Genomic DNA, 22,228 nt, shown 5'->3' on the forward strand with positions numbered 1-22,228 from the left:
GAGTTGCTTCCAGTATCTGATGCAGCACTATTTGGTTGCCAGTTCATCAGAATTACAGTGGCAGCTCTGTTTGTCCCTCACTATATTCTATTGTTATAAAACAAAGTTCAAACGTACAGTGGCTGTTACAATGGGGCATACATTCACAGAGAAGTCTTCTAGAAAACTATCATTACAAGCCTTTAAAATGTATGGGAATCACAGTTCCTTTTTGAAGGGAAGCATGATAAAGCCTAAACATATATTATGCTGTCACATAATTGTCAGAACCACTTATTCATTACAGAATGGCATTAGAACACCATGCACTACGAATTTTAAAAGATTTAGTTGGTGATGAAACTGCAAAAAATTTCAGCAATCAAAAGATGATTTGTATGGGATTCATTGTTTTGTATATAAAGAAACACTCTTCGATAAATTTTCAGGCATGGAGCATGTGATGAAATTGGTGATGCAACTAATAAATTTTCTGAAGTCGCATGTGTTATTACACTGTCAGTTCCAACCATTTTTGATGGAACTGATTACAAATTATGAAGATATTATACAGGGTGATTCAGAAGGTTGGGCACAAATTGAAACAGCTGATATAGGAGTCAAAATTCAAAATCTTGGAAGTAAACCTGAGCAAGTGAAAGCTTTGAAACATCAGGAATAACAAGGACAGTAAATGAACAATGCTGGATATCCCAGGTGCCGGATCAGAAGGTCTGATTGCAAGGCTACCCTTGCTCTCCTGATCTGAATCACTCTTTTTTTTGTGGGAACATATCAAAACCCTCTCGAACATGAAAGAAGTTCCCAATGAAAAAAATACCTCTTGCCAGGATACTTGAAGCATTTGATGAGATTTATGCAATGCCTGATGAATGTGGTGGTTGTCAATTTGGACACCATCTGTTGAGTAAACAGTACACCACCTTTGCTGAACTTAAACATATGTTGCACTGATTGTCCTTGTTGTTCTCAACATTCCAAAGCTTTCACTGACTCAAGATAACTTCGAAGACTGTAAGTTTCTATTCTAAAGTTTTTTTCGAGTTCTCTATCAGCTGCTTCAATTAGTGCACAACCTTGAGAATCACTTTTAATTATTGTGTAATACATTGGTTATTAGAGGAACATGCCTGGAAAGATTTTTTGATTTAAGACACACCAATATTAATTTATGAAGGAAACGGGCAGCAGGAACAAATTTAGAAGCTACAAAATGGAGAACAGACATCACATTTTTAGTGGACTTAACTACAGTCTTGAATGCCCTCAGTAAGATGTTAAAGGCGGAAGCAACTTATCTCTCATTTGACAGGGAAACTGAATGGATTTAAAAAGTAAATTGCACTGAGGAAGAGCCAACTTCTGAAAATGAACACAGTCTATTTTCCTAGTCCCTCTGTCGTTTAAGAAAATGCATATTTAGAAGAATTCACAGCGGCATTGAAAGACAAACAGGAACAGTTTTCTAAATGTCTTCAGAACACTGTCAATTTCTGATCTGTTTTTGAATGGTTTTCCAATTGAAAGCATCACTTTGCATGAACAGATGGGATTGCTTGATATGTTATGTAATTCCCATTTAAAAGACAAATTCTTTTACATTAAAACTATCTGGGTGTTCTACAATATTTCCTCAGGAACAGAAGAGCTTCCATATCTCCATAATGGGGCTAAAAAAGTGACAACAAAGTTTCAATCAACATATACGAGTGAAAAGTTTTAGTCAATTATGAAACTAAACAAGTCACGATTATGAGGGAATTTGAGTAACAAAAATGTGCGAAACTGTCTGCATCTGCCCATGTGCCAACAGTTTGTGCCAAATTTTATTTATGGTGTCGAGAACTGTAAGCTCTGTAATGCTAATAGAGTAGTTCTAGATAATAAAATTTGATTCTAACGACATGTGAAAGAAACATTTATAGGAAACATGATGTGCGTTAGAGACTATTGTTTCTGGCCTCTCTTTGAATACCTAACCTTAAATGTTGCGTCAGCATTTTGCAGGGAACAATGTAGCATGCATGACATTGTTAGTTTAATGCAGTTGTGAACCCTTCTTCTTCTTATTCTTCTTCTTCTTCTTCTTCTTCTCCTTCTTCTTTTTTAGGTGTATTTTCTTTTGCCAACAGTCAGTCACAATAATAAAGAAAAGTTGGGTTCAAGTTTGCTGTCATGATAACAGTAAAATATATACAGTCATTATCTGATGTATGTTCTAAAGTACTGTTTTAAGATTACCCTGCTCCAGTACTGAAATAATGGACATCCTAGTATACAAAGAATAAAATGGTTGATAGTAATGAAAGTGAGTGCTCCAATGTACAGCTGATAAAGATGGTGTTCCTTGGGGATTGATGATAGGATCACATCTCTTCATTACATATGTGAACAATATGCCTACTGCAGTAGATGTCATTTTCATAATGTACACATATGAAAGTTCACTCATAGCTAGTACTGACTTAACAGAAGAACTGGTACTAAAGAGTTTTTCAAAGTATGAAAGGAGTTATAGGTATTTCCGTGAGAACAAGTTGTATGTAAATGGAAACAAGACAATATATATACTGACACATGTGAAGAGATTACTACAGTCCAATGATATTCATCTTCAGTTGCAGACTCAGTTATAAAAGAAGTAGAAAACCATAAATTCCTGTATGGAAACAGAAAAATATAAAGTTTCATGTGTTGTAACTGATAGTCATACAACACAGCAGCAACTTATCATTGTAATTTGTTCCATTATCAGCTTCAGCATATTCCTAATGACAAAAGTTGTCTGGGGAAGAAAATGCACTAAATTTAGAATGCTCTAAACTACCACACTTTTCTTATTGAATCTAAACATGAGACAATACAGCATATATACAAAGAGAGGTTGTGGAACTACAGAAAGCTATCAGGTGAATTAAAAATTCAAATAACTCGTTTCCAAGGTATTCACACAGAGATGGCTCAAAAAACTAGATACAGCATATTGAATATGTCCTCCCTGTGTTTCTATGAAAAAACTACATACTTAAAAAATAGCTGCAAAGCTCTGTTAAACAGAAACATACACAATTACAATAAAAAATAGCAAGCTATGACCATGAAACTTGTCAGTCATTCTCCACACACTCACCCTTCAATGGAACACAATCTTCCCAAAGACGGGTGACTTGCCAGGGACATTGGTTGTACAAGTCTGCATTTTTACTGTTCAGAAACCATTCCATCTCAAATATCATTCTGGAAATACTTATCACATAATAGTTTCTTTACCCAAGGAAAGAGGAAAAACTCATGGTGCCATGTCAGGAGAATATTGGGGATGAGGCAAAATTTGATAGCCCACAGAAGCATGTGTGACAGTGTGTGAAGCATGTGTGACTGCGCACTGTGCAAAATGAGCTGAGGTGGTGTCATAGATCAGAAACACTCCCTAGGATGGCTTCCCGCAACATTTTGTCTTGACAGCCTCCCGTAACCTCAGCAGGATATCTGAGTAGTAAGCTCAAGTGATAGTTTGCCTCCTTATAAGCACAACTTGTTAGCATCATATCAAGGCAGTCCCAAAAAAACACTTAGTGTCACCTTGCCCAATCATGGCTGGAGCTTCAACTTTTTTGGTAGTGGTGAACCCACATGTTTCGCACTGCCTACTTTGCTTCTTTGTCCCTGGGACAAAGTGATACATCAAGCACTTGTCCAAGGTAACCACGTGGTTACAGAAGTCATGGATTCGCCTGACACAGCTGCAATATTTCCAACACTGGGGTTCTTGAAAGGGAATGAACAATTACAGAACTCAGATGTTGAAAACTGATCCACGACCGATTTTCACTTTTTCCACTATCAGATAGACTGTGATATGCTTGTCTTTAGGGAACCAGGGCCTCCACTTCCCTTGAGATTCCCAGTTTTTCACAGAGAGATGGTCTGCCAACTCGTTCTCTGTCACACTGGCAGTATCTGTGCCACCTAAGCACCGTGTCCTATGATGGTGTATTGTTGCCTCATATTTACACGAACTCAGCATGGATTGTTGTTGCACCATTGTTCCCATTCAAATGCAGAAAATGAATTACTGCACAATATTTCTTTTTATCAACGGCTTTCACCATTCAGTTTTGTCTCTTCTAGCAGCGTGCTATGGTACTGTGTATGTCAATGTGTGCTAGGATTGCAGACATCTGCCTGCAAACAATCAGAAAATTAATTCAGCATCATCGTCTTCATTTCCCATTTATACAACACCAGGTGGGGTTGGGATATTTATGGTGTTTCTCTGCTTTCCTCTATCTTCTCACCATTCTTCTTCTATAACTATTTTGTTTCAGTCCAAATTCTTTCTTCTTAAACTTTTTTTTATTGACTCAATCCATGTTTCTCTAGGTCTCCCCTTTGCTCTCAAACTTGGCTTCTATCATTCATTTTGGTACTCTTCCATTCTCTTTACATGTCCAAACTGTCTTAACCTGTTCCTCTAAATTCTCTCATTCAGCTTTCCTGCTACAATTTTGCTCCTAACATCTCCATTTCTCACTCTGTCTCTCCTTGCTTTCCCTAACATACTTCTCAGGAATTGCATTTCACTGATTTGGTTTCCACTCTCCTCTCTTCTTGTCTTTGTCCAGGTCTCTGATGTGTATGTCAGTATGGGTTTGAAGTAAGTCTTGTACAGCACTTTCTTACACTTTAGTGGCACCTCTCTTCCCCAAATGAAGCCCCTCCCATGCCTCTATTCTTGTGTTTCCCACTATCACACTTCCTCCATATTTTAAGTTATCCACAATTTCAGTATCCTGTCCTTTAATGTAAATTTGTCCCTTGCCTTCGCTGGCTCCTCCGGTTACCACCACAATCTTTCTGTTATCCACACTACATTTCATTCCACGTCTCTCGATTTTTGCATTTCAGATGTCTATTTGCTCTTGGGCCTCATTACTGATGGTTCCCCACACCACAATACCTTTGGAAAATAACAATAACTTCATCTACCTACCTCGATGAACTTCTTTCATCTCTTTAACAATTTCAGCCGTTGCCATTATAGATAATATTGGCGACACCACACTTCTTTGTCTCAACCACACAACATTTTTTTAAATCAATCAGTTCTTCCAACTTGAGTCTGGACACAAATGAAGCTTTTGTCATACACCGTTTGAAATAATTCTACTGTTTGTTTTCTGCCTCCATTTCTCTCCAAGATTTCCCATACCTTTTCTCTGGCAACACTATTGTAACCCTACACTAAATCAAGAAATATGATTGCCAGAGCTTTTCCATATTCCCAAGGCCTTTCCACCAACTGTCTCATACTTAAGATTGGGTCCACAGTTGATCTACTGTGTCAAAAGCTGTACTGCTCCTCTTCTAACTGACCTTCCACTTTTTCCCTCATTCTTATCTCCAGTACCCTCTCAACTACTTTTGCTACTTGTGATATGAGTGTGATTCCTTGATATTTGTATACTTTCTTGTCGTCTGTTTGAACACTGGAATTATTATTCCCTTTCCCCACTTTTCAGGCACATGTTTCTGACTCCATATGCATCATAGCAGTCTACATAACCACTGTAGCCCAGTAGGTCCAGCAGCTCTTATCATCCCCATACCTCCACAGTCATTTCATCTATCCCAGATGCCTTTCCTGTTTTCATTCTTCTCAGTGCTAGTTTATTCTCTTCTTCCGGGCCCCTCCTTTCAACATCCAGTAGTTTGTCAAAGTAGTCTTTCCATCTTTTGTTTATCTCCTCTGGTTGCATTATTAGCTCTTCATTTTCCCCTTTCACCAGCTTTGTTTAAGGGCTTTCCTTCCTCTTACTCTTTGTAATTCCATACGGCATCCTCTTAACACCTGTAACATGCTTTCCCATCTCACATATGCATTTCTCCCAGCTTTTCCTCTTTTCTTTCACTACACTTTCTTATACTTCTTTTTACTTTCCTGGTATTTCCTTTTTCTTTCTTCCTTTTATCTGTATTCGATCCAGGCTGTGCTTTATCCTTTTCTTTTATTGCTTACTTTGTCTGTTAATTCCACCATGGTGTCTCCTTATCCTTTGTCCTTCCAGACATTCCGGCATGCGTGTTCTCTGCAGAGCTTGCAAATGCCTCTTTGAACTTATTCCATCCCTCTTCCTACTTCGACATTCAGTCTTTGGGATTTTAAGCTTGAGTAACTCTCTGAACTTTTCTTGTACCTCCCTAGCCTTTAGTTTCCACATTTTTATTTTCTTCTCCCTTTATGACTTTATTTCTTACATTTTATCTGTCCTCATATTTGCCACAACCACTCGATGGTCTCCATCAAAACCTTGATGAAGAAGATTAACTAACTTTATTTTTGCTAGGTGATAACTGGAACTTTATGATTCCCCTTATACAGAAAACATCTGCCATTACTATCTTACAACCAAATGGCTTAAATTAACTGAAAAGGATCCCACAAATACTGGATTCATTCTGCACAACAAACTACCACATGGAAGTAAATGCATATAAAATACAAGTACACTTAGAAGTTAAAGATTACTTAATTTCAGTTCTATACAGTGTGAAGAATATTTGAAAATACTAGAGACTTTTGTCTTCCCAATAAGAATGCCTTTATCAAACAAAGTAAATATGCAGACATTATGTATACTGAGTAAATGTCCCATTTTTGTACTGGACTGTTGCTGCTGTTCTTTTTCTCTCTCATTGTTTCAAATGTCACCAAGTATGAATGATATGTGATTCAAATGGAATGAAGGAGATGATGAGTTTTGCGAGTAAATTGGAATAACAATGTAATATAGCTAGAGGTGGCTACTACTACTGCAGCTACTTGTAAACTAAACAGTTTTTGGTACCTTTATTGTCTGCTGCTATGAAACCCAAAATATTGTCGTGTCTCAGCATAACTGTCTGATAAATTTCTGCTTCCCGAAACCATGACCTTTCCTCCCGAGATGAAAAAATTTTTACTGCAACATTTTCTCCCCGCCATCGACCCCTCCACACTTCTCCAAAGCGTCCTTTACCGATAATTTCAACCAGCTGAATCTGTCTTGCTATACTGCGTTGGACAAGAAGAGGCAGACCTGTGAAAAAAAGAACACAAAATGACAATCAATGAGGAAAAAAGTTATAATGAATTCATCATCTAATGAACATTCACATTTCGTATTTAATATCTTGTTAAATCAGACATAAATAGCCAGCATTTTTGAAAAGTTGCCATACTGTCTGAAAAGTTATTGGACATACACGTGATGTGCATACATTAAGTGAATGTACACACAAAATGCACATATAATTTTGAAGAACATATAATAAAAAAATTAAAATTACTGTATGATGTTTGGAGTGTTGTGAGGATACAACTAGGTGCAAATTAACAATTCAGCAAGTGCCAAATTGGCAGAATATTTTGCGATATTTAGCAACAATCAAATGATGCAGAGACTCAATAAATGATAATGGAAACATTATGTTTAATGATCCAAGTAGGCTTCAGAAAGTTTGCAGAAGACTTATTCAACTAATAAATGCCACTAAATATTTCCTATGATGAGTTCTCTGAGGAGCACTGCCAAGGAATAAACAGAACCACTCATCAGAAAGAAATTTATGCATTTGTTGGTATTAGACTGCCTAATATGGCATAATAATCATGCAATGTTCATTACTATCATTGAATCAACAAAAACAATATTAATCTTAAACAATAAACCACGAGATACATTATATAATGTGAATACAGCTTTTATGCATATACTGTATTTAAAACAACTTGTGTCAGGGTACATACCTGAACCAGAACCACTAGTGGTCATCTCAATCATATCTCTCAACGATACACCTCCCAGAATAGGATGATCAGGAGCTTCAATTGAATCATCTGGATGATACCTAAGTTGATGCAGTCTCCGCTTCTGGTGATTCCAGAAACAGTAGGCCATTACTGATAGAAAACAGAATATTACAATTGGGCCTGCAATTACTATTGCTAGTTCCCACTTTCCCATCACAGGTCCTCGAAGTACGTGTTGGTCTGCTGACAATACAAGAATAATGGAAAGATAAAACACTGAATGCACAGAACAAGAAATTACTTCTCAAAAATAGTAAAAAAAAAAAAGGAAGAAGAATTGTAACTGATAGTTGTAGAAAACCTTGTTGTATACAGTGGGAAGAGGGAGGGAATTTGGAGCATAAAGTAAATTCACAGGTAGTGAGATGTAGGATAATCCTTTGTAGCAGTGATAATATAATTAATCTGCAACTAACTGTTGTAAGCTTGGTATTGAAAAAGGTACACAAAATGATTTTGAGCCCAGGTTATCCACCAAGCAATTATACATCTCATATCCCAGATCATAAGAAACAGCAGATGTGTTTTACACACAGAGGCTCGATCATTCTCAATGGGACACATGGAAACTGTGTATTAATATTATTGGAATGATCACAACTCAACAATTGCAGCAAACCAACTGACTGTTAACAGGACATTCAAATAACACAGAGGGCAGATTTCAATATCAACATGTCTACAAGAACTTGGAGAAACTGATTAATTGTAATTTTGATTTGGAATGCTTAATCTAGATTGGTTCCTGTCGTATAGAATTATGCATGCAGCAGGCAAGCATTCTTCTGTCCTTTATGGTGGGTCATGTAACTGATGATGTATCTGTAAGATGCATTACTTCCTGAATTTGGAAGGAAGCAGGACCACAACTAATATACAGTATGAATATTGGGACACTCCAAAACTGTGAATTTACTCCATGTCTTATACCTTCATAATGGTGCACCTGTTTTTCATCATTACATCCTCTTATTCTCTCTCTAATCAAATGCAGCAAAAATTAAAAGTGTTCTTGCTGTATTTGCAGAATGCAATCATGTCTCAATTGTGAGTGTATCTATGTTTTCAGATCTTTCTTCTTCTGCCATGAAAGTAATGGAAATGGTTTACTCTCTGCAATACAATCCACCCACAACTCATTCAACTTCCAATTAAAATTATACATGTATTCTCTATCATACAAATTAAGGATTAACATTGCAGAGAGAGGTAGCTCAAAACACTGTCTACACACAGTAGACTATATATGATACTCTCTTCAAAGTAATTCACTGTGAATAATTTTGTAACAGCAGAGTGTAGGAAGCTATGGCAACTCTATTTTTACTTGTATCTTTTATCAAGGCACAAATGGCACTTCAGCATTGGTATCTGAACAAACAAGGAGATGCCATGACGTTGGGATCACAGATTTACTTCAAACTTTGTACACCTTTAGTAGATCACAAAAACAATATAATTTGCAAGTAGTGGAGTGCACTACTCTGACAATTCCAAGAAAATCGCAAGAGAAGTTTTACGCATCTATCATTTGGTCGATGTATCTGTGCAAAGCTGCTAGACATAAGAAGTCTTTGTGGTCAAATGGTTAGCATTCATGCTTTGCAAGAGGGGCATGGATGAATCAACAGTTTGAGTCCCACTAACACTTAATTTTTGATCTATATTTCTTCTTCACTTGTCACATTATGTAATTTATATGACATCTGAAAGGTAATATAATGAAAAGAAAGCCACATGCATTTTCATGACACTCTAGTGAATTTCATATGTTATTTGACTCTTTACTATTTGTAATTAAATTTTCACAGATGAGGGACAGGCTTGGAAACCCTAATTCGTACCTCAATAAATAATGATGTGAATGGCGTTATTCACAATCAGTAATATAGTAATTCACAATGTGCCAGACCACAAAAGTAATGTACAACTACTCATTAGACATACTCTCGATGTCACACGTTTCTCATACAGACATGGAACTCATAAATTGAAACTTCATGCAAATGCACATGGTTTTTTTTTTTTTTTTTTTTTTTTTTCATTATATTACCTCTCAAATGGCATATAAATTAAATAATGAACGGTGTTACAAAACTAATAACTAAGTTTGAGTACGAGTCGAACTGTCACCTCATATTCATTCATCTCACAAAGTTGACCACCATGAGCTCTATCGTCCGGCACCTTAGCACATATACATAAACCACATAATAGCCATGTAAAACTTCTTTTGCGATTTTCTCAAAACTGCCAAAGTGGTGCACCTTACTACTTGACATTATGTTGTTTTCATGGCCAACTGCCCGCCTGGTGAGCTATGCAGTCTAACGCACTGCTTTCTGGGCGGGAAGACGTGCCGGTCCCCGGCAAGAAACCGCCCGAAAGATTAGTGTCAAGGTCCAGTGAGCTGGAAAGTCTGTGGATGGTTTTTAAGGTGGTTTTCCGTCTGCCTCAGGGAATGTGGGCTGGTTCCACTTATTCTGCCTCAGTTACACTATGTCAGCGATTGCTGAGCAAACACTTTCTCCACGTATGCGTACACCATAATTACTCTACCACGTAAACATTGCACACTCTCAGGTATTGTGGCAGGTCAAAGTTAATTGTCCCTTGGTTTATTTGGACATAAAGCTATTTTATTATATTACTTGATCCTCAGGCACCACTGTCATTCACCTCAAACATTAATACAAAGTCACATATAGAACAAATTAACTCTCAGTTATTGTAGTAGATCCAAGTCCATTGTCCATGGGACTGTTTTATTATACTACTTGGTTTTCTTGCACCATCGTCATTGCTATTCACTTTAAAACATTAATAGCAAGTGGTCCCCCCCCCCCCCCCCCCCCTACTAATGCAATCAATGGCTTTGACAGTAATGTGTCAGCTCTTGTACTTGTCTTACCAGGCTGCTGCCACACAATAAGTAGTTTCTAATGAGCTTGTAGTATACACATACAAAATATGTTATTTTACTCCCAAAATGTTGCTGTTTTGTTTACTAACAAATGAGGTCAAAGATGTAGGTCTGATATCCAATTCAGTAAAAATTTTTAAGCTTTATGGAAACCAGAAATGAATAAATTTTACTGCCTATGAAAGTTCCTTCATACAAGAACCTTACTAATGACTACACTGAATTGTCTAATAAAATTATGAGGGTATTGCACGCATAGCATATGTAATGAAACTTTCACATCACACTACAAACACTTCTTTCTTTAGAGTAGTGGTTCCAAACCTTACTGATACAACTAGCCCATGTGCAGTCACATATATGTGGAAGATGATGTTCATACATTACTTTCACAAGCTGTAACCTCCACCATATTGTCATGTGTTAATGCTAGCACAGTACAGTTTTGATAATTTGAGGTGAACTGGACCAGGACCACCTCAAACTATCAAAAACCACACTTTCAAAATTTATTTGGGAAAAGAAATAAAACAAAGTTTTTTCTTTTTTCTTTTTTTTCAATCCCCAACGTCTTTATCATTTTTCAGTTGAGAGAGCAATTTTTTTTATTGTTTCTTATTTGTTAGTTTATTTCAGTGCTTCTACATTCAAAGACACAAATTTGCCTTTTTTTTTTTTGTTGCAGCATTCATTTTTGGGCATACAAGCAAAATAGTCATCACAAAGCACAACACTGTACCTTACCAACAATAAAAAACCTAAAACACCACTTACAACAAAAGTTGTGCTTATGTAAACAATTAAAGATTGGGAGAAGCGTATGTGTGGTCTCACTGAACAGGTGTTATGCCACCAGTGGCAGGGGGAAATGGATCAAGGTTTGACATGCCATACACTAGTTTTTATTATTATAATTATTATTATGAGGCTCGGATTTATGAGACACTTGTAATTCTGAGAACTGAAATATTGAGATTGTGTTGTACTTGAAAAAAATGTTTTTATTGGCAACAAATGTAGTAGTCAGCATTACAGGCTTACTAAATATTGATGATAGTAATGATCTTTTAAAAATAATTTATTTTCGTCACTTGTTTTTACCCTCAGAAAATTACCCCTTAAGGGGTAATTACCCTAGGTTGCGAACTGCTGCTCTAGAGCACTGATCTTGTATTGTTTGCAAGTGGTTTGTTTCTAGTGAAAGTACAGCAGTTCCTACAGGTAGAGAAATAACAATTTGTAAAGGACTTCAAAGGACAAATAAAGGTAATTAGTGTAATGGTCTTGATTTTGCAATATGTATTTGTGTTACTAAGCTCTGTCATCTTTCATTTGCATCTATACCTACTGGTGACTACAAGATATATCTATTTTTAAAATAATCAAAAATCCAGGATGGAATGTAACAATATTATGAAAAGGGAAGTTGCTACTCACCATATAGCGGAGACAGAGATGCTGAGTCGCAGATAGGCACAACAACAATACACTCACAATTAAAGCTTTCGGCCATTAAGGCCTTAATCCACAATAGAGCACACACACACACACACACACACACACACACACACACACACACACAAACGCAACTCCCATACACAACTAAGAACCACCAAGTTTCAGTTGTCTGAGACTGCAATCATGTGTGTGAGTTGTGTTTGCTTGAGTGTGTGGGTGTGTGTATGTGTGTCTGTCGACTATTGTTGATGAAGGCCTTAATGGCTGAAAGCTTTAATTGTAAGAGTCTTTTTGTTGTGTCTATGTGTGACTCAGCAGTTCTGCTATATGGCAAGTTGCAACTTTCCTTTTCATAATATTGTTATATATCTATTTTTGTTGTACTAACATTCATCACTGTCAGGAATTTTTTAATCATTCATGATATTATTTATATTTCTGATCATACCTGCAGAGCTACTGTTACCAGATTACAATTCCAAAATATTTTACACAGAGTATCACTCACTTTATCACCCATCTCAGTCTGTTGTGTCTCTGTGTAAATATATTCTGATAAAATAAATTTTGACTCCACTTTTCCAATACTATGTAGGATGCAAAAGAAGCACATTTTTACCAAGTGTTAAAAAAAAGCTGCCAATATGTGTAACTCATAGCATTCCTTTTGTTCATTTTGAAGTTATTGTTTTCCAGCAGACAAGGTCCCTGAAACTGTGGTTCCTGATGATGTAGAGAAGTGTGAAGGAGAGGGTTTTTGTCAATTGCTAGTTAGCATCACAAAGAAAATCTGCTCTCACAACCCTGTGCCCAATTCCAAAGCCAAACTAAATGACCTTGTTAGCAAATAACACAAATAATACACAGAATTAAAATTTGTTAATGACGTCAAAGCTACTACAGCTTTTAAGTTTAGCTCAGAAACTAGGATGTCTAATTAGCCTGTCTGGATAAAAAGTACTGGTTACTGTCACTCCCCTATCCATGTAATACTTATAATACTCCAAAATTACTCCATTTGCATCCCAGAAGAGAATGAGCAAAACTCTTTCATCAGACAGTTACGTGTGAATATTTTTGGTTTCGGTAAAGACCCATCTTGTAGCAAACTTCTCCGGCCGGGGTGGCCGAGTGGTTCTAGGCGCTGCAGTCTGGAACTGCGCGACCGCTACAGTCGCAGGTTCAAATCCTGCCTCGGGCATGGATGTGTGTGATGTCCTTAGGGTAGTTAGGCTTAAGTAGTTCTAAGTGCTAGAGGAGTGATGACCTCAGAAGTTAAGTCCCATAGTGCTCAGAGCCATTTTGTAGCAAACTTCCAGAATTTACCAAATTTCACAAAATAGTTATCATGTTCCATAATATCATGATCATGTTTTCCTAATCCACTGTTTCTTACACATTGGAACAGCTCGATAACATAGTCTGTCCTATATAACTTCTCCTAGCCTAATATTATCACACACTCCAGCATCAACAATGGTAAAACTGAACAAATAAGGGAGGATAAACAATAACACCACACACATTGACAGAGCTGATCAAATTTTGGTCAGCGTTTGAAACTGCAGGTTGTCTGACAACATTCAACATATTGTTATTGACTGTATCCTGTATGATAATGTATTTCATCACTTGGAGCACCTTTACCGCCTTTCCATTGACACGGGAACTGACTCTCATATTTAACCTACCATTCCTCCTTTCCATTCTATTTTTCTCCATGCCTAGATGTCCTATTCTTTTCTATTCACAACTTCTCAATTCTGACCATCAGGGTCTCCTTCTTCCACAGTCTGTAGTGTACTTCTCTATTTCTACTGGCATGCTGTTACTTCATTAAAGTTCCAATTGTCATCATGAAATTATAAATTTTCTTTTGTCAGTTACTAAAAGTTAAATTTGAATCTCAGTTACTAAAGTCCATTGTTACTTTCAACTTTCTTCTTGTACATAGCATCTCTTCTGGCCTTGTGGTTCAGACTGAGTTTCACTTCCCTCTGGCGGTGGTATTATGTTTACAAATATAAAGATTTTAATTCAAAGATATTATATATCTGCACATAAACTGTAGTACTTATTTCATGTGGTAGAGTCCCATTGCTTTCCAAGAAGTGACACCATAATACAGATAATGAATTGGAATAAACACACAGATACAATTGAACATGACATTTCTTTCTTTCTCTCTTTCTTTCCTTCTTCTTCTTCTTCTTTGTCATAAAACTAAATATCTCTTCTTTGTGATAAAACTGAACTTTTTCAAAAACACACTTGACTGCTTTGTTTTCTTTTTCACACATCACTTATCAAGCAAAGAGAAAGCTAACCATGCCTGCTGAGACTTAAATGTGCAAGATTTAACAATAAACAGTAAAATTTAATTATAATATACATAATATTAAGTGGTGGCTATGATGCTGTTCATAATTAAACATGAATTATTAATTATGTGTTTCATAAATGAGTGCTTGATATCTGTCGAATTTGTACTAAATCAATCTATCGTTGAAAGAAACAAAAGTCGATGACAGGTTACAAGGTTAGTGGAATGAACTTTCATCCCCCATGTTAATGACGCATGATAGTTTAATCTCATACTGTGTTACTGTTTATGTATTGTCAGTTTCTTATCTTTCTGGAACTTGAACTTCCACAAAGAGAAACAGAACAACATTATTTCTATTATATTAAGATTTTAGTTCTTGTTCACGTCTGTGGCTTTCTGGAACCTGAACTTCCAAAGAGAGTAAAAGAATAACATTATTTCAACTTTAGTATGATGTTAGTTTTTATTTGTGGCTGTATTACCTACCCAGTAACAAGGCGACTTTTTTAATGTCTCATTTTGGTCATTATCCTTAAAGATAAATTTGTTTATGAAATTGGAATATTATTTCTGCAAGAGTACCGTTACAAGCTAAAACTAGAATATGAATCTCTGAAAGGTTTAATGTTGACCTAACAAAGGGGTTGGAAGGTGGGGGTTAGTATATCCCAAAATTATGAGGGTATTCCACCAAAACCTTAAAAGTTCTACAGTATTTTTAACTGTAACAATGAGTAAAAAACACGTCATTTTTTGATGAAGTCTCCCTGATGCTGAATGCACCGCTTTGGAGGTGCATATATGTCATCATGAAAGAATTCTTTTGGATGTGTGTGCAGCCAATGAAGCAGCATGGTTTTCACCTCTTCATCACTTCTGAAATGCCTGCCTCCCATTGATTGTCTGAGTGCACTGAACAGATGAAAGTCACTACGAGCGAAGTCTGGTGAATAAGGAGGATGTATCAGGCATCCAAATTTAATCTCCTGAATATTCTCAACTATCTTACGGGTTGTATGTGGCCGGGTGTTGTCATGCTGTAGCAATAGTCCTGAAGTCAGAAAAGCTCGTCGTTTACTCCTGATAGCAAGGTGAAGTTGATTTTTCAGCATTTCTGAATGAAAAGCGCTGGTTAGTGTCACTCCCCTAGTTATGCAATACTCCAAAATTACTCCACATGCATCCCAGAAGGAAATGAGCACAAATTTTCCAGCAGACGGTTGAGTGCAGAATTTTTTTGGTTTCGGTGAAGACTTTTTCATTGCTGATTGGTGATTGTGAACCCAAGTCTCATTATCTGTAACAATATTTCCCAGAAATGTATCACCTTCGACATGCATACAATGCATAAGTTCTTCACAAGCATTGACACAACTGTCTTTCAAATTCAGCAGTAAACTGATGTAGTGCCCATCTTGCAGACATCTTACTGAAGTTTAGTACACAGTGAACAACATTCTGCACTGAAGCAATACTAATCTTCAAAGTTAGGGCTGAGTTACGTGTCTGTTCTTCTTTACAAGCTCCTCCACTAATGCAATATTCTCCTCCATCAATACGCAGTGAGCCTGCCATGGTCTTGGGACATCCTACACAGTAGTTACATCACTTTTAAACTTCCTACACCACTCGTACACTTAATGAAATGACAAACATGAATCACCATACTGCACTGTCATTCTACAATGAATTTCAGCTAGTTTGTCACCTTCACTACACAAAAAACGCATCACAGATTGCTGTTCAATCGCATTGCGGGTTGACAGTGGGGTGGGCATCGTGTTGCGGCTGTTTCTGCATTGTAGCATCACTCTGCCACCTGTCAGTCACTTTCTGAATCTCAAGGAACCTACTGCCACCTACTAACTCCATCACACAACTTTTTGAAATGTTATGGAACTTTTAAGGTTTTCATTTGAATCAAGCTCAAAATATTACAGTTGAAAATAAAGCCACTTCATTCCAGCTTCATATCTTCAATCTCTTAAAGGAATCAGTTGAAGAATTTGGGAGAGACAATTAATGGGGAATGAGTGGTTGGGCTGCTCAAAAGGAAGAAAAATGAATCACTTATACAATGATAAAATCTGCTATATATAATTCACACTGAAAACTAAAAGAGACAAAAGACATTTATCCTGAATACATTTCAAACACAAGAATAGAGTATGGACCAAAATGAACCTCTTTAGAATGCATTTCAACAAGAAAATAACTCAGAAACAAGACAGAGAAAACATATTGAAAACCTGACTGAATACAGTAATGGTTAAGATAAGCACAAAGCTTTGATTGTACAGGGTCCACCAGTGAAATGAAATGATTTTGGGTGGCATTGCAGTACAGTAGGGAGACAGTGGATATAAAAGTTACTGGTCCCCCAGTATCTGCATGGCCTACTGTTTAGTTGCAATGGATTGTTGGTCAAATGAACAACATGGCTATATGGTGAAAGTGTGCTATCAAAATGCTGAGAAGTGAAAATGTAATCCACCTTTTGACATAAGTTTAAAATGCCACATAAACAGCTTGTTACATCAGATGATGTGACCTGAACATGGATATACAACCTAAAACAAACTATATCAACCAAAACTGTACTCTTCACATGAGAGTTAAAATTTAATAGCAAAATTCCCAAAAACATAAAAGTGGATACTGAGATCAAAACCTTGGGAAAATCTTTAATGTCATATTTAGAGTATCACTGTTTTTACTCCACTGAAGAATATTTAAATGTATGAAGTTTATTATTTGTAATTTTAAATACATGTGCATAGAAGCCACTGTTGCCTGTATACCAACATCTCATACCTCTTATAGTCAACAGGACCAAGAAAGATACAACACAGTACCATTTAAAACATGAGGCAGCAGTGTAAGAACTGTTCAGACTCTTGAAAACATCACAGACATTCAACACGTGATGGTCAGAAGTCCTCACTGATCAACCACACAATATACTTTTGTGGAGTATGTGGCATATTGGTGGGAGAAGACCTTAGTTTCCACACATAAAACCTTCAGAGTGTGAAGTCTCTAAATCCAATCCTATGAGTAAATGCTCAGATTTCTAAAAGAAAATTATGCTAAAGTAAATAATATAAGGATGAGTGATGAGGTGTACTTACACCTCTCTGGTTTGGCAATACAAAATTTCAGAAAATGGTTGAATGAAAACTCTTGTTTACTTTATGAGAAGCCTATACATGCCTGGAAAGTTTTATTGGCGGACCCTGCATCTGACTATCTTAGACTACAACAAGTTCTTAACCTAAGGCATTATCTACATTCTTTCACAAAGTGATTCTGCAAATCTGGAACGAATTTGCAATTACTGACTCATGAAGGGATTGCCAACAGAAAAAGATAATAAGTCATCTTGGTAAGAATTTTAACAAGTAGCGCCTGGAAATCTAGATGGAGATGTACAGTGCTTGACACTTTTGCCAGATCAACATGAGCATTAAGAAACTGCTGATTCGAAGCTGGATGACTGAGAATTGTGGGTAAAAATGTGACGCGATCACGTACCATCTGTAAGCAAACAGTCCCAACACAGTATAAAGTGGCCACCAGTTGACGAGCGTGGTATAGTTCAACAGTTTGAGAGTTCCTGCCAGCAGAAAAGCCTTGGGTGATTGTCAGTTGACAGCAGAAAATTATGTGAGTGAAAGAATCTATTCAATTAAGCTTGCACACTAAGAGGGACTTGCATTCTTGCCTGTTTGTACCTCTGGACTGTGGGTAGTCAGTCCATCATGGCTTACTTGTACCTATGACTGACTGTCATGATATGTAACGGAAACTGAGGGTTCAATTTGAGCAATAAGAAGTTGGCTCCTTTTCATAATTTGCGGCAAAGTGATAGGCCAAGCAGGCTATTTGTTGTAATTTGAGTATCACAGGTAAGCCTTATTTATATTCTACACTCTATTAATATTCTACACTCATTGAAATTATAACCCAGTGACTGTGCTCTTCACCACATTCATGTAATCTCAGGAAGAATAATAAAGTACCAAACCAGAGGCTTGTTTCTTCTTTTCTTCCTCCCTGGCCTGATGGCCGAGCCTTTCTGTAGTCACTCCATCCACAGAGACCTGATAAAACTCAGCTAGACTCTGTCACCAATTTATTCCCATGCACGAAAGCCACTCGCATGCTAAAGAAAAATCTCACATCGCTTCCTATTTGACTGAGGGAATAACAAGTATGTTGCAGCCCCTGTCAGGTTACTGCATATAGAATTGTGTCAGATGTGGGTCCAGGCTTCGAATTCTGGCTGAGTAACTAATCTAAGAAGTAAGGTGCCTTTGAGTACAAAAGATAGGATTTTCTCTTAGGAGAACCAGCAAGCCTTTGTCTTGAAACAAATCAGTCTGAGCTTCCAAGGTAGATCGGGTACCGTAATATGAGCAGAGGGGGTCCCTTTAGTGTACAGCAGTAAGAAGTGAGAAGGAAGGAAGGAAGAACAAGACAATCTTCAGTCCATCAGCTGCCCCAAACCACAGAATTATGAGACCACTGCGAACAGCCCACCGCCAGTAAACACTGAAGACGCTGTTGCAAGCAATTACACCAGCCGAGGTCAGGGCCGATGACACCTGAATCAGCAACATGTGCATTCCAACATTCACCTTCAAGAAGCCAACACAGCATCATTCGCCTGATCAACAAGGAAGGTGAGGAAACATACCGTGGCACAAAAACAAAGTCCATGTCTACGAGGAAAGACGAAGAAACAGCTAATATGAATCTGGAAAGTAGAGAGTTCCCCACCCAACAAATAGCTTTATCTGATGCATTCAAGTTAATTCCAAAAGCTTTGATGGAAATAAATATGATCTTATGGAATTCATAGACAACTGTGACTTAGCATTTGAACTTACTCCACATCATATTCATAGTGTACTGCTAAAATTTGTAAAAACTAGGATTGGGGGAGCTGCACAGAGCGAGTTACTCGTACGTGGTTTGACCACAACCTGGGCAGATGTGAAGTGAATTCTATTGGAGTAGAAATGGAATTTCGATTACCACACGTGTTTACTATTCTTGAGTAGACAGATTAGGACTGAAAATATGACTGAATGGGCAAGTCAAGTGGACAGCACCAATTTCAAGAAGCTGCCGGGGGGGAAGGGGGGGGGGGAGTACTGAGGGAATCAGACGTTCATGGGAGTGAAGCTCTAATTGGGAAGTTAGCGAGAGCAGTATTCACACAAGGAATCAAAGATGAGAGGATTAAAGCAGCTGTGAGAGTGAGAGGAGAGGATTTAATGTTAGCGCAAGTGGTGGATTTAGTGTTAACAGAAGAAGTTTCAATTGCCTCTTGTATAGATAGACTCAGTGAATCTGGTCCCTTGAGAGACTATTGTTTCAGATGTAAGAAAGGAGGTAATCATGCAAGGAACTATGCTATAGAAAGTCGTGTCAGAAAAACAGATACCATGCAGCCAAATCATCCGTCACTGCTCATAGAAGACAGGTGAAACATCATGCAGGGATCATAATGGGTCATGGAAAGTATGTGGTTGACTGTGTGCCACCGATGCAACCTACAAGTACTTGCAAGGCCGTGTGATAAGGTGGGACCCATAGAACATGTTTGCAGAGAAGCAGGATACATAACCTGACAGTGGAATGCCAAGGATGGGTCAGCAAATACTAAGATTCAGAAGATGGGAAAACAAAGGGACGGCATGAGTATGCAGTCAACCAATGTTATGAAGTTATACTCAGTAGACTGCAATGGAAAGAATGATTTCATAAACAAAAGGTGCACACGAGGTGGTATGGAAATCACAAGTTTTATAGTAGGTCGTGCCACCCCTGTTAGCATCATAAAGGAGACAAAAATGGATAGTACAATGGGCACTGACACCAAAGACAGAATAAAACTAACAGAAATCACTAAAGAAGTAATAGAGACATGTGGAGCTATGTTGTTAATATTGAGAACAGATGTCGATGTGTGTGTGTGGAGCACAAGTTCCGTATAGTAGGTGAGGAGTTAAGATGTTCCAAGTGAAGGAACTTTAGGCAGACACTTCTGCAAGAAGCAAAAAATAATCACACATTATGCAACGGAGAAGTTACAGATCAAGGGTCAACCATTGCAGTTACTGACAGAATAGGAGCAAAACTGTCAAATCGTGTGGACTGGAAGAGGCCCGTGAAGAGAGAAAAATTGTCCCATGGGTTAGATGTTAGGTAGCCAAGAGGAATGAGTAGCAAGAACTAAGGCATCAGTAGGGATACACATAGAACCAGAGAGAGGAGAGAAACCTCCAGAGGGAGGAACGAGAAGACATCAGAAGAAAAGGGTGCTGCAACTATGGGAAACATAAGACAAAGTTGAGCAGCAGATGGAAAAGAAAGAGAGCCCAAGTGATGTTATACGATTAGGTCCATGAGAGGAAAAGATTTTAAGGATTAAGGTGCAGCCTACAAATCTGACTGAAGGAGTATTGGAAAAGCAGCAGTTGCATACGGCTGCCTGCAGCATTAGTGACAATGTAGAGAGGCACATGCATCATGGGTATTCTGAATACTACAGAAGAAGAGGTTATACTGAAGTGTCCTGAGGTTAAGACAGACACGGTACCTGCCACAGAAGAAGACGAGGTGAGCCACATATGTATGAGGTTCATTCAAACGAAACCTGGTCAGTGCATCTATCTTTGCCTTACATGTAAGGTGGCACCACATAACTGCAGACATGGTGGCGCCATACATTGGTAGAGAGACTGACATGCGTGCATCATTTGATGTTTCATAGTGCCAGTGTTGTTTCATGCTGAAGAGAAGGTGGTCACACAAGTTATCATCCACTACCAAACATGCAGGCGGGTAAGCAGGAACAACTTGGAGTGATTCGATTTTTGGCGGTGGAGGGAGTTGCAGGCTGTGAAATATATCGCCGGATGAAGGCTGTGTACTGTGAGTACGGTCTGAGTCATTCAAGTGTTGTGGAATAGTGCAAACCATTCTGCGGTATCAAAATTTGATACCACACTTGCTAGGGGTTGCAGTTATCAACCACGGTCCGTACTAGTATTGCTGGACCCGCGAGTCGAGACTAGCACCGCTCCGCAGCTTGCAACAAGTCTCTAGCATGTGCTCAGCCACTCTTGCTCGGGACGTCAAGTAGGAAAGTAGTATAGCCTTCAGCTGATGGGCGCTTAGTTAAAGTATGACCTATGTGTTGCCTCTATAGCTCTCTGTTTGCAATTATATTCCTCCTGACTATGAAGACTCCTGTACAATACATTATTTTTTACCAACGACTTCTAATTATTTTAGTCATTGTAGACCCAGACCATGCAGCCAGCTCCTTATCGACTTCACTGACAAACCTGCTGTATATGCAAAGACGAGATTTGTATGTTTCTATTTAGCATTGGCCACCAGTCATTCACATTGGCAATGATTCGTTCGTCGTCATCATAATAGATTCCTTGTGGGGTGCAAGTCACTGGAAGACGATGCTCGTCCTAGACAGGCTCATTGTGTCATCATACTGGAAATGGTTGCAGAAGTAAATGCTTTAGTCTTGGACAACCGCAGAATCACTGTGGATGAGATCCATCAGTTACTGGGTATTAGCATTGGCCCCACCTACACCATAATGCATCAACACTTGAACTTTCAAACAATCTGTGCG

At 37.9% G+C, this 22,228-nt stretch overlaps 1 protein-coding gene across 5 annotated transcripts in view; it reads right to left on the minus strand.

Annotated features, from left to right (window-relative positions):
* LOC124794648 (TGF-beta receptor type-1) overlaps positions 1-22,228 on the minus strand; it is a 189,102-nt gene that overhangs the window by 58,494 nt on the left and 108,380 nt on the right. For 3 of the 5 annotated variants that reach the window (XM_047258165.1, XM_047258170.1, XM_047258168.1), the window contains 2 exons: positions 7,790-8,035; positions 6,849-7,079 (listed from right to left, as the gene is read on the minus strand). In XM_047258165.1, coding sequence (XP_047114121.1) covers positions 6,849-7,079; positions 7,790-8,035 — 477 coding nt within the window. The remainder of the gene's footprint in view (positions 1-6,848; positions 7,080-7,789; positions 8,036-22,228) is intronic. The other 2 variants (XM_047258167.1, XM_047258169.1) reach the window with 1 other exon arrangement.

Source organism: Schistocerca piceifrons, chromosome 4 (assembly GCF_021461385.2).
Source record: "Schistocerca piceifrons isolate TAMUIC-IGC-003096 chromosome 4, iqSchPice1.1, whole genome shotgun sequence".
Classification (NCBI taxonomy): domain Eukaryota; kingdom Metazoa; phylum Arthropoda; class Insecta; order Orthoptera; family Acrididae; genus Schistocerca; species Schistocerca piceifrons.